Source organism: Theobroma umbraticum, unplaced genomic scaffold, assembly GCF_002168275.2.
Source record: "Theobroma umbraticum cultivar Fairchild unplaced genomic scaffold, ASM216827v3 scaffold_20.0, whole genome shotgun sequence".
Lineage (NCBI taxonomy): Eukaryota > Viridiplantae > Streptophyta > Magnoliopsida > Malvales > Malvaceae > Theobroma > Theobroma umbraticum.
The window spans coordinates 5,359,233-5,373,381 of NW_018397266.1; the positions used below are offsets into that span (position 1 = coordinate 5,359,233).

Genomic DNA, 14,149 nt, shown 5'->3' on the forward strand with positions numbered 1-14,149 from the left:
TATGGCTTGCTCTAGCTTGCTTTTTCTCACTTTTTCCTCTTTTTCTTCATCTCATTTGATTCTTTATCAAATGATCTATTTCTCAACTCTTTTCTCTGCCAAAATGTGTTGGAGAAGTCCTTTTTATACTTTGGGAAGCGTTAGAGCAGTTACGGATGATTTGATGGAGAAAATAACAATTTTTCTTATCTTTTCCATGTTTAGCAGCTACTTTTGGAGTTTGAGAATTGATTCTTTTTCTTGAAGTGTCAATTCTTCTTTGGTCTATAGGTTTTTTCTTTCAAAGAATCGATTCTTTATTCTTAAAAAGTCAATTCTTTTTGTCTTGAGAATCTATTATTTCCTCTATAGATATCAGTTTTTCTGGCTTTAAGAATCAACATCTACCTTTCCAAGAATTGATTCTTTGTGTTCATAGACTTTCCAAAATCAATTTTTTGACTATTAAAATCGATTCTTGAGCTTTCAAAAGCTTGTCTAAGTATTTCATCTTATTAGAATCGATGTTTCTTCCTTTTTAACAATTGATTCCTCTTGCTTGAACTTGAGATACAAAGTGTATAAAAAAGTTTTCCTTTCACAAAACAACTTCAAATACAAGTTCAGTTGTTTATCAAGTAAAGAAACATGAAAGCACATCAAAAGCAATCAAGAATCACTCAAGCTTCAAGAATTACTCAAGCTATTCTAAGATCACTTGACAAGAAATTTTGATAATTTTTTTCATGTAAAAACTTTAATAATTTTCAAGCTATTAAAGTTAACAATCTTCCCTTTTGTACTGCCAAAATGCTGAGTATGGTTTGGTGCTATAGGCTTTGACAGTTTGAGGCCATGGCGCTGGCTTTTTTGTTTTCCTGTGTGTGGACTCCAACAGTCCAGCTTCCAATGCAATTTTAACCATGATTTAACTCAAAACAAGGGAAGTGATAAACACAAAAGTTGAAGCCCTTCCTCTTAGCTCTCCAATGGTCTAAGAATCACATTAATCAAACTTTATAGTGCAAGTTATGTTAAAACACCGCATCATTTTCAAGAGACACCTCAAGCCATCTCGCATAGTTCATTGGCCATTAAGCTCCACGCACTTGAAAACCTTCAACAACAAAGGACTAAATTAGTATAGGCTAAAATTAGAACTATTATCATGAAATTGAACTAAAATTACTTGAAATAGAAATGATTCAACATGCATTAAACTTATTAATGAAAAACATAAAAACTACCGAAATTCAATTTAAAAACACAAGGACATAGCTATTTTTATGCCCAAAAATGTGCAAGATAACTTTATATAATAGAGTTATCCAAAACATGTATGTTAAATGTATGACTTTGCAAGCTAAAGAATTGTTCTGTAAACAAGGTCATACATAAAGGTATGAGATAACATAAAAATTGTTTCTATGTTAAAAGACAAAAGATAGTTCTGTCAGAACTATAATTTAAGGTTGCTAGGCATTATAGCAAAACTAGAGTAATGAGATTTTGTCATGAGTAATGAACTAGGTTTCAACTTGGTTTTGTAGTCTCGACCAAATCTATTCATAGTTAGGAATGAATTTCTATTTAATGGAGCTTTCATCATCTTAATTATTAAATATGAATGATAGCTACAATAAGGACACAAGCTTAGGAAGTGCTCTCCAACATTTTTATGGTAAAGATGGACAAAGGAGGAACTAAAGATGTTTCCTTGATAGAGTTAATAAACTTATAGAATTTTCTTCTTTTACCAAGTTTATGATTGAGCTATGAGTTGCTACTGTTGTACCAACATCATAAGTATTTAATACTAAATGTGGGATGCATTTAAGAAATGACTAAAGCGCTAAACAATAGTAGTAAATCAATTCTTAATGTAAATGTCAAGAAAAACTGATATTAGATAATTGCATATGATCTTAGTTATGGCATTGGAGTCTTGGTCATTAACGTAAGAATTAAAGTATGAAGATGCTTAGATCGTTTTGATTTGGAATCACAAATGAGCTGGTAATTCTTATCACACGACTAAATCACTTTTTCGTGTAAAAGTAAATAACTTGGTAAGTTTTTAAAGGTCTTACACGTATAGATGTATATGAACCACTAAACATAAAATGCCATGGGAAATGTTCCATATTATTAAGTTTACACAACCAAATTAAGATTTTTTATTGTATACTTAAAGAAATATAATTTGGATTGTTTGAAATGTTCATAGAATTGAAATAAAAGATTATATGAACTATATAGGATAAAGTACTCTTATTAAGATATGAATTTAGTGAAGACTACTCTTACTTGTAGTTATTTGATTGATCAAGGATGGATATAGATACATAATACATGGAACGTTTTTATGAATAGAACATATAGATGTTTGCTCAAAGAAGAAAGCGGATTCATATAGAGATATGATTTGGTCCATACTTCTCCAATGCTCAAGGCCCATAATGAAATTCCAACTATCAGGGTTCCAAGCACCCATTGAGATGTATGTATGTAACTTCACGGAATATTCAAAATAGTTTGAATATCACTTTTATAGAGGATCTTGGATTTAGTGAAAGCATGATGACATTTAGAAAAAAGTTTCTCTAGTATCATTTTGTTACAATAGAATGTAACACTTAAGATTTTGCATAGATGCACAATCAATAAACTTTAATGTATAAGAACTCCATCGATTTGGTAGGACACATTGAAGATGTGTTATTCATATTAGATGAATCCACTAAATATGACTTTGTCATTGTAGTTATACATCTCATTTTGTCAAAAGGAATTCAAAAGAGTTGGATTTAAAAGAATGTACAAGTGTATTTGTTTCATACACATAAGGTGGTTAGTGAGAGTGCATCTAATTATTTGGTAATACAATTGCATAGGATGCAATGTGTAAACAAAGAAATTTCCAAATCTAAAAGAATTAAGTGGCATAACGTAAAGTGGCATGTGCATATGATGCATATAGCATAGTCCAATTGGAATGGTTTAAACTTATAAAAGGGACTACACATATATATAATGTCATATAAATCGTATTGTAAAAAGGCTCTAATATGAGGATATTTAGATTATTAGTTCTCATAACTAATAAATGGCTCTAAACATTGTTAATGTAACAATGGAGCCAACATACAAGAACTCGAGTCTCATTGGATCTGAGTATACTCATATGACAAGATGAACAAGATCATCTATGATACATAAAAGAGATTGACCACACTAAATGCCATAAGCAAGTATCTATAGAGATACAATTGCTAGATGGATTGGATCCACACACGATGAGCTAGTGATTGGCTTTGTGCTAGTGGGAGATGTTAGGAATGAGCCTTGCAGCTAATCAAGTTGGTCAAGGCTTAAGTCTCAATCATGCAATCATATTATTCATAATGAATGATTAGAGGTTTTCCTTCATAAAAAAGACTATGCTTCTTAAGTTTATTGTATGAAGACGATGAGATTAAAATGCTTGGCAAGGAAATTGCAAACTATTACAATTATGAGAACCCTATGCATCAAAGCATAAATTTTAAATCCTAGTTAATATTTCATTGAGACTGGACATCGATGATGATTAAAGAATAATACATTCTATGTTCCTTACTTGAGAAGTAAGCAACTAATCTTATAAGTAGAGGTATAAGGATACTTGGAAATAGAATGTAGATGCTTGTTCTTAGAAGAAGTTCACTGCACATGACCTATGTCACAACCCAAATCCAGAGCCATGATCGATGCAAGGGTATCATTGGGAATGACCTTCTTAACCCATGCAAGCCTAGGATAAACAAATAAAACAAATACTTGGAATTACCTCATGGGAATCATCACCATAAAACTATATAGCAAACATGCATGAACATATTATCACATAGGAATATATCATATTAGTCTGCATGCTCACGTGTTTAGAATGAGGAAGCAACACGTATCCAAATAATAAGTATAGGTTATCCTGTGGCAAATATAAAGTGTAGCCATCTCGTGGCACATTTCAACATACTAGTCATTTAATACAAGACATAAGTAAAATCTTATCCAAAATAGTCAAACATAAATGACCAACCAAGTAAGACCAGCGGGGTACAACTTGAAACAAAAGTGTTTACATCTATTGGATGCCTTACCGAACACCTATAAATATTGACTATGGAAACAACGCTTCTCAAGAACAATGGACCAAGCCACCTACTAATCTGCAACAACAAATGCATCTTACATGTATGAGTTATAAATAACTTTGTGAGCAAATACAAGGAGGAGGAACAAGCTAAACAGGAAAGTGTTTATCAAGATAATTTTAAAATAATGCAACTAATCTATTTCAATCAATATCAAAGTTTACCTTTTAAACATATCAAGTATTCAAAGAGTTTTGGGGATTTAATCCCCAAGAAAAATCAAACATCCCAAGGTGCAAGTTATGTGTCAAGTATGATCAAGTACTTAAGAAATCTCAAATCATTGTCTCAACGGATATAAACTCATTTAAGATAATTTTATAAGGTTTTGTTGACAACCCATTCATAAGCCTTCAAAATGAGAATAATAGTTGGCAAAACGTTCAAGTATATCTAGAAAACAATTTACAAATATCAAATTTAAAAGCTTTTGCAGAAGAAGTTAAGGAAAAGAAAGTTTTAGTTTCAAAAAGTGGAATAATGTTGTTATCTTTAGAAGATCCTTGAAGAAAATGAATGGATTTCAAAAATAACATAACTTGTATTAAATTGAACAAATTAAGTCTAAACACCAAAGTTGACGCAAATACCTAATACAAAGATCAAGGTCGAGATAAATACCAAATCCAAATGCCAGAATTGAAATAAATAACAACTTAAACACCATGGTTGAAATAATTGCCAAATCCAAGGACCAAAGTTTAAACAAATACCAAAACCAAAGTCCAAAGTCAAAACAAATATTGAATCCCAATTTCATAGTGTCAAATATCATTTCAAATAGATTGTGGAGTGTTAGATAGCACGAATAGTCAAATCAAGCGTGCCATAACACCAAAGCTGTTGGATACATGATAGTCATTGAACTTATATCAAAAAAGGTAGGATAATATCAATTACCAAATGAAACCAAATCAAAAGGGCAGGACTCCATCAATTACCCAATCAACGCTAAGCATTGTGCACAATGGCTAGTGGCTACTGTCACTAGCTACAAGTCTATAACTCAAATAGGATCTACTAAAACATTTTGTTTTGTATTTCCAAATGTTCAAATGTTTATTTCCAATTGAAAAGGGTGAATATCCTAGATCAAATGGATCAAAACAAAACTAAGTCAAGTCATCAATCTCAAAGACAAATTAACCCTATCCTAAGGTCTATGGAAAACTAATCATTTTTCATTTCAAGTTTCAAAATCATCAATTGCGTAATTAACCAAAGACAAATATCAATTTGGAGGCATCAAACGTTTGAAAAGCTTGTTTTCCATGCTCAAAACTAAATACATAATAACATATTTACTTAATATACTTGGATTTCATAAACAAGCTTGAAACCATCGTTCACATCACAAAGTTCATCAAAATACATTTTAAGGTGAGGTTGTAGAATAGGAATGCTTAATTATATTAAAATAATTAAAAATGTTGTACCTACATACCTCTTGAAGCATGCCTTTTCCTCTTAGCACCTTCCGTTGAAAACTCAACTTCTTCAACAAACTCAAATTACTCCAATAACACTGAAAAATGATGTTTAATCCAATATGCTCAAAAACTCACAACAATTTCATAGTACAATAAATGGCCATTTCTAACTTTATATATCCCATACTTAAATCTAAAGATTTTGTCCAATAATTGTTCTAAAACTTACAACCATCATATATGCAACTTAACTTACCCATTTCCTTACCTTGGTGAGCTCTTACACAATGGTTCTAACAAGTCTTGAAACCCTAGGTAGAAAATTTGGGTTCAAAGAAAGAAAGAAAAGTTAGAACTTGATACCTATTTTTGAAAGAGTTCTTAGAGAGATTTAGGAACTAAAAATCTTTACCTTTGTTCTTGAAGATCAAGGTTCAAAATGGAGTTGGATGGTCTTTAGAGTTGAGAAATTTGAGAGAAAATGGGTGGAAGAACAAAAAGAAGTGAAATGAAAGAGTAGATCACGGGTTTTAAGGCTTTAAAGCCCGTTTAAAGTTGTTTGGGCAATCTGAGGTTGACTATAGAGGGTCTGAGGTCAACCCTAGACTAGAATGTTTGTGTTTCATTCATTTCTTCTTCACAGGTCTGACCATAGAGGCTCTATAGTCGATCTTGGACCAGAATGTGTCCAGTTCCCCTATTTTTGCTTCACAAGGTCAACCTCTATGCACTGGGGTTGACTGCTTAGGTCCAGATTTCTGAAAATTGTCCCTTTTTAAGCTTAATTCCATTTTAATTCCCTTTCACAACCTTCATGACCTTTAGTTGTGAATTCTCAAGGATGAAATTAATGTTTATGGTTAATCCTTACATTTTCCTAAGCTCAGCAAGTCAATTATTTAATTTTATCCAAGTAATGGAAAATACTGGTTCACAACCCACCATGAGGATTCTATTTGGTATTTCATTCTAGTGTCTATGGAATATATGCTCACGTAGTAGTCATGTAAGTGATCCCTCAACTTGTGACACTAGGTTGTCTTAGATGAGGATTGCTATACTTTGATACCATTTTTCGAGGCGTTAGCCATGAATGCATAAAGTGATGGTCATTGGGTGTAGCATGAGATATATGAAGGCAAATTAGTGGTCTAAAGAGGATTCATCACCTTAAGTGAAAGGGACATATCCTATTTATGTCTTTGATAAGAAATAACTTATGGAAATCTTTACCCATAGTGGAACGAAGTTTTGGAAAAATGAGTTTTCAAATTTCATTTGGAGTTATACTTAGTCGAGTGATAATATGGATAGGCATAAAGAGTAGACACTGCATCATACTCCTAGTCTTTCTAGGATGTATGATGAAGGGATTGAATTGCATTGAGAGATTGATCACTGAAAGGTTGAGTCAAACTATTTTGACTTTTCTAACATTTGAGTGATCATAATAGGTTGCTAGATCTTGTTTTCTAATCATAAGATGATTGATATGATCAATGATAAATTCAAACTAGTTTAAAATTGTCTAATCTTAAAATTAATTTATGGATTACATCCTAAGATCATTGCCAACATGTTGGAAGCCTAATAGGTAACACACCTAAAATGAAATCCAAAAATAAAATGGGATGGGTGATTAAGTAAGACTTAATCAAGTTAATAGTCATATGTTACCAAGTACTTAATTAAAATAGTTTAATTAAGTGAGAGGTTAATTCATAATTACATTAAAGTTATGTAATTTCCTATGCATGGGCTGAAATTAACCCTAACTATACAAACCTAACTATTTTTTTTTTAGAAAGACAAATTTGTATTGACGTAAGAGAAATATGTATAATGGCTTGAAGCCAAACAAAAAGGACTTCAAACCCTTATTTAAAATAGGAGGAAGCTATTACCTTCCTGAAGCAATGGGATTCACAAACGGAGTCCCTTCTAAGCGTGAAATTCCTATACAAAATGAGAAGGAAAGACCTTTCTATACATAGGGTGAAGGTAACTTAGTTCACATGAGAACACAAGTCCTGTAACTGAATAACTGTTGCAAATTCTCAAAGAAATTAGCCCAGGTGAACTCTAATCAATAGACAAAGTAAAATGCCAGAAAAACAAAATCAGTAACTTAAGCCTCACTTTCTAAGAGTGTGAGAAAACACAAAACCGTAGTCATTCCATAGCCGTCCTTGGTAAGAGAAATAAAATAGTTTTCTTCTGTAAGGCATTCGGCCAAGGGATGTGTGTGCATTTTTTTTAATTAGGGAAAGTGAGATTCAAATCTTACTCCATACATAGTAATCCCAACCTTTTAAAAAGATTTTTGGCAATCATTGGTGTGGACTTTGATTAAAGACTGCACAAGAACCTTTTAAACGGTTTTGGTTTGCTACAACCAGGCTCAGTGTGAGGTCAATCAAAGGGCTGTTTGGGTGTTTAGATAAAGGATCCAGCTTCTTTTATCTTTAATGTAATGATTTATGATCATATACTTGCTGCAAAACTGCTTAATGACATCCAAAGGCCATTGAAAGTGACCTTGGGTGGGTGAGGCCAGTTTTCTATGTTTTATTTCATTTACGCCGCATTGTTCTATTTTTGTTGCATTGAGATGCATGGCTGGCTGTCTCTTTTCAATATGTAACACATGTTTGAGCAGAACATGGTCTACCAATGCCATACATGCATTTGGACCATAAATTTGGTTGTTATTAGTCACACATTTGAGTTGAATTAGAGCAGTCTTACTGCAGTCATTATCTGGATTCAAGAACGTAAGACCCCGCCACTACGGGACCCTACAACTCAGTTTTCTTCTTCTCAAGATCCTGCACGCTGCACATCTCTTTCACTTAGAGAAAAAAAATGTACGTGATTGTTGAGTCAAAGGAACCGTGGTTAGTAATTAAGAGATACCACTAATTAATTATTACTAGAATTTTGAGCTTCCAACTTGATGATGAGAGGCTTTGGTCCCATATTAACGGTGTTAATGGTGATGAATATATATATATATATATATATATGTGTGTGTGTCGAATCCAATGTCCTTGTAAAGACAGGCGTTCATCCCTGATAAGATTTCTACTTATTGACATTTGAATGATGTGAAAGGCATCCAACTCAGAATTCCTGCATTTCACTTGACCGCATTGGGGTATCAACCTAGGTTAAGAGCGCTAGGACGTTAATGTGGGGCTAGGGGTAATTTGATTAGTTGCGTGCCTGCAGCCTTCCAATTCAATGTGAAACATGACATGGCAAATTAATATCGTACCCTTGTTGTAGACGTATTTATGACCGAAGAAAATAATCCAAACAACGGGGCGTTTGTGACATTATTGAATCTATGGTTGTTTAACTTACGATCAGTAATTTATGATTTTAGGGAAAAAAATAAAGGTTGGCTGTATAGTTTTTCAGTAATTAATACAAATATTTTTTTAACTAAGTAAAAAAATTTTCTAAGATTTGAGAAGAGTTTAATTGAATGTTTACCCCTGTTTTACATTAAAAAGTTGAATTTAAACTACAGTGCAATATCATTGTTAATATAAATTGAACTTCTAAGCACTTAATTAGAAATTGTAGATATAAAATTTTGAAAATAATGCAATTATATTTGTTAGTATGTTTTAAATAAGCAGTCATGATTGTTTTTTAAATGAAAACGTTGTCTACATGAAATCTCACATGATAATTATTAGAATAAGAGAAATCTTGTTAAACTTGTATAGATTACGAAAGTGAATGAAGTATATATATAAAATTAATTTTATTCATAATTTAACTTTAACTGAAAAACAACATAACAGCATAGACAGGTAGCCATAGCTCTTTCGATGCAAGGTTGGAGACTTGGAGCTCAAAATCGAAGAGTAAAAAATTATATCCAAACCTCATATGGTTCCCACGTGAAAACTCCACATTCATGATCATGCTGTCAAAATTCGACTGCCCCGAAACATGGGGCTATCCAGGTCATTGTCCTCGCATTATAGAACAGACAGCTTCTGTTGCAGTTAACTCTAGAAATTTTCCTTCCGTTTTTACTCCAAAAACTACCAACAATTCTTCCTTTTGGATGCTAATTAGTATTATTATCAGTTCTTAAGAAAAATTGAAGTTCAAAATTCGAATCTCTATATATGTTAAAAAAAAAAAGAAAAGAAAAAAGAAGAAAAATCAGGATTCAGGTGCATTTTAGGGAATTGTGCAGTGATATATTCTTTAGTGAACCTTATGCAGCTTTATTTGGACGGCTGGAAGAAGTAGGATTGGGAGCTTTAATGCGGGATGACAATAAGAATGTGCTAGCTACTGCTGTAACCAGCAAAAGGGCTCCATGTAATGTGTTATGCATTGGCTGAGTGAGTCAATGGCACTTTTCTTTGGAGTCCAGCTTTGGGTATGACCAGCTCATATTGGAAGAAGGTTTCTTGCGGCAAGCTATCTCTGCTCTGCCAGAGTCAGAGGAACTCCAGCCTACATGTTTTTTCTATTTTTACTTGGTTTTTTCAATGAAACTATTTATCGTATATATATATATATATATATATATATATGATTTAATGAAAAGCTATTTACATTACTCATAAGAATTTTTTCCTTTTTTTTTTATAAGAAAAGTGGAACTAAGTGATCAGAAATTTCAAATCACTTGCATGGAAGATCGCGTGAAATTGTTTGGGTATTGATGGAGCAACCACCGTTATATCTCCTCGTTAAACCTCAGGTTTGGGAAGAAAAAGCATTGTAAATAAGGAGAGTTCATTTATAAGATAGCACCTAAAGTCTTGGTGCATTAAAATCAAATTCACTTTCCATAAACAAAGCTAGAAAAAGAAAGGAAAATATCCAACGTTTATGAGTCAGATTAAGAGTAATAAGTGCAGCCAGGCAAGTAGTGCTACCCAGCTTACAAAAGTCAAAACCATACAACCACTAATAGAAAATCAACCGAGAAAGAAGATATCAAACTCGTATTGAGAAATCTTTTTTGAGAAAAATAATACTTTGAACATAAGACTAAAAAACAACCCATTCGTGAGGAAGGTTTAAGTCAGCTGCTAAACGCTAGGTATCAGATCTTGAAACCTTCGTAGCTCCCATATTACCCAGCGTGTCTATCGTTTGATTGGCTTCATCCTAAAAATTTCAAATTCTCTTTTATGGAACGATATTGAAGACTTTAACAATTGTCCAAGTACAATTTTTTTTTTCTTTTGGTTTATCCAGAATTGTCCTATTACGTTGATGAACGGTCTTGTACTTCTTTGGTGAAAGAACTTCTCATTGTTCAGAACTTGATCTGTGCTCAATTTTCCAGGAAAACTAAAGTCTGTTCTTGATGGTAGCCTGATGCTATAAGCACTGCTTTGTTTTGCGTAGGTAATTCAAAACCATAGTTTAAGGAGAAAAATGATACAGTAAATTGAATTAGGGGAACACTCCTAAACCTTTTCTGCTTTAAAAATAGCCATCAATTAATGATATTTTACCTATTAAGGTAACTAGGATATGATTGTTGTAAAATATCAACCATTTTTGACATGGAGCTCAAGAAAAGTCTTCTCTTATTGCTATTTTCATTTTTGATCTATTAAAAAAAAAAAGAATCTTTGGTCAAGATGTGACCAATAAATTAATGTGACCAAAGAATATTATGTTTACTGACAATTTTTTTCTTGACTTATAAGCTGATTCATGTAAAGCATTTTCTTGGTAGTTGCCATATATACTATTCTTTGAAAGTGCTATTTATCTTTCCCTTTGCTCACTCTCTCTCTCTCTCTCCCTTGCTGGTATTCGTTTCTTGTCTAGTTAAAAAACTAAATTAAAAGATGCAAATTGCAAAACATTTCTAATTTTATAATTTTTTTCTAATGATTCCTCATACTTGATTTTTTTTTTCGTTTATTAAGTAGCAAAGAGAGCAGTTCTTAAACAAAATATTACCGTGGGGGATAAATTTTGGTATACCTCCTTACGAATACTGTTTTTACAGATACTCAAGAAAAGAAAATAAATTGATCATGTGGGTTTTCAACTTGTCAAAACAGTTACAATGTTTAGTCACATTCAATTCTATCGTCCCCACTCTCCCATCAGCTTCCTTCATCTCAAGGTCACTCCGCGGTGGGCCATTGTCGGAGACACTTCACTTCGCATTCGATGGTGAAATTCCTTTCAAAGTTAGATAAAAAATCTTAATTAATTAATATCGGACCAAAATGGAAAACAAAAATCAAAATAAATCTGTTGAACATTTTATGAAATCTATGTATGATTGAGGATGACGGATCTCACACTTGATAAAATTAAATTCAAGTTTTATATAATATAATATATATGTATGTATATATATATATATATATTTATATACTTATCAGACATGTATTTATATACATATTATACATGTACATATATATATACATATACATACATATATGCATGTATCAAATTTAATAGACTGTAGTTAATTACTTAAATTTTATTACAAGCCGGGGTGGGTCTATCCTATCCTCCATAGATAGGTAGCAATCTTTTAAAAAACATAAAAATATCTATAGACACCCATTAACTAAAATCTATACCAATTAAGTATACGAAGTCGGTATTCAAAAACATGAAAAAGAAAGATGCAGTCCTACAGGATCGTGCAGCCTATTTCAAGACATAGTGACCCAATGTTACTTTCACAGTCTCTTGTGTCATTTCTTTCGCTTTCCCAAAACCAAGAGAAAATAAAAAATCCTCGAACCTCTAGAATATTCCCGAGCTATATATATCGATGTCTTCATCATTGATCATCACCCACTTGCACGCTTTGTTTCTCTAGTAGAAGTAGAAGACAGCAAGTAGAGTAAGTCATGGAGAATGGCGCTGGATCATCAAGAATCAATCGATGTTTGATTGAGAGAGAGCGAAGGCGGAACATGAAAACTCTCTATTCCAACCTATTTGCTCTCCTTCCTCCCCAACCAAGCAAGGTACTCTTTCATACCATGATTAATTCTCGTCCCCTTGTCTGATTTTTGCTTGAATTTGAAAGTAAAAGCATGGATTCATGTTATAGATGTCGGTTCCTGAGCTGGTGGACCAAGCTACCGCGTATGTCAAGCACTTGCAAAAGAAACTGGAGAAATACAAGCAAATGAAGGTGCAATTGGAAGACAAGCGCCCAACAGCTCATACAATGAGACCTCCAGTTCTTAATATAAGAGATTTGGGTTCCAATTTGGAAGTACATTTGATCACAGGGTTGAATATGGAGTTTGCATTATCTGATTTTATCAGTATTCTTCAGGAAGAAGGAGCTGAAATTGTAAGTGCAACTTGCCATCATACAGGAGATAGGGCAATCTATACAATTCTCTCTCAGGTATATATGTTTTTCTTTAAATCAATTCAATAATCATATCCCTCAAAAAACAATCATAAGCATAGTTTATTACATATATATAAGCATATAACAGTTAATATCAATGTGTTTATAAAAAGACTAGGTTAAAAATTTTGATAAATAAGATAATATAATCTCAAATGCTTCTTACAATAGATCAAAATCTGTAATAATATTTGTTTGAGATCATGCAGCCTTCATCTTCTTGTCTACCTCTTCCGTTTTTTACTTTTGGGATAGTGTGTTTAGCTTGATCTAATTTAGCAGTGAAATGACACTTCATAGCATAGTTTGGCTTTTGCTAATTAAACAAATACGTTTGTTCTTCAATTGTTTTTGACCGTTTAACATCAAAGTCTTCAGCATAAATCACCTTCATAGGTTTATATCTAAGGGTGCAATATGATTAGGGTTTCAGTTCATAAATATTTTTTATTTTAATTATTTTTAAGAAAAAAGACACTGGGAATGTTTACCTACTCAACAAACAGAATAATTTTGGATCAACTTATATTTAGTCTATGATATGTGTAACAGCTTCGTTACATGAATCTTTTCTTCCATCATTCCATGCAATAGCTGCCTTCAACACAGACTTTTTTCCTATTAATTTTTTGCAGGCTATCTATCCTAGAATTGGAATTGCAACTTCAAGCGTGCATGAGAGGTTGACGAGTCTAATATGTTGAAAAAGTAGCGCATTACAGCTGTAAATTAGAGGTGCAAGTGCCATTTAGCATGGCTTATATGATTTGGTTTCATTCAGTGTCCTAATCATAGTGTTATTCTCTTGTATGAAAGGGAATAGAAAATGCACCCATGTAATTGTAGGAGTATCTCAATGAGCAATGTTTTTCTTTTTTTTTTTTTTGCTGAAATATCAAAACTTTTAGTTTGAGAATGATAAATAATTTCATCTAATTTCCTTTATGCCTCAAAATTTGAAGACTTCTTTCAAGTACATATATATGTTAATAATATTCACAATCCACTTTGGAGTATATCCTCTCTCCTTTTATGAAATTACGTATATAAATAAAAATTATAATCATAATTAAACAACTTTGAAGATATATACCACATACATATCACATCCAAGAGAAAAACCAACCAACTAGTATATAATCAAACAAATCTAA

General features: G+C 32.4%; 1 protein-coding gene across 1 annotated transcript; it reads left to right on the forward strand.

Moving 5' to 3' along the window:
* The first annotated feature begins 12,477 nt into the window (after positions 1-12,477).
* LOC110423603 (transcription factor bHLH168) lies at positions 12,478-13,699 on the forward strand. The gene is made up of 3 exons (XM_021437867.1): positions 12,478-12,597; positions 12,684-12,989; positions 13,631-13,699. The coding sequence occupies exons 1-3, from the start codon at positions 12,478-12,480 to the stop codon at positions 13,697-13,699; spliced, it is 495 nt and encodes a 164-aa protein (XP_021293542.1).
* The last annotated feature ends 450 nt before the right edge of the window (positions 13,700-14,149 follow it).

What these genes read in the sequence shown, in the direction of transcription:
- LOC110423603 (XM_021437867.1), top strand. Translation starts at nt 12,478, where the DNA reads ATGGAGAATGGCGCTGGATCATCAAGAATCAATCGATGTTTGATTGAG. An exon ending in TTCCTCCCCAACCAAGCAAG is followed by an intron (nt 12,598 to 12,683) that starts GTACTCTTTCAT and finishes TTCATGTTATAG; the next exon opens with ATGTCGGTTCCTGAGCTGGT. An exon ending in TCTATACAATTCTCTCTCAG is followed by an intron (nt 12,990 to 13,630) that starts GTATATATGTTT and finishes AATTTTTTGCAG; the next exon opens with GCTATCTATCCTAGAATTGG.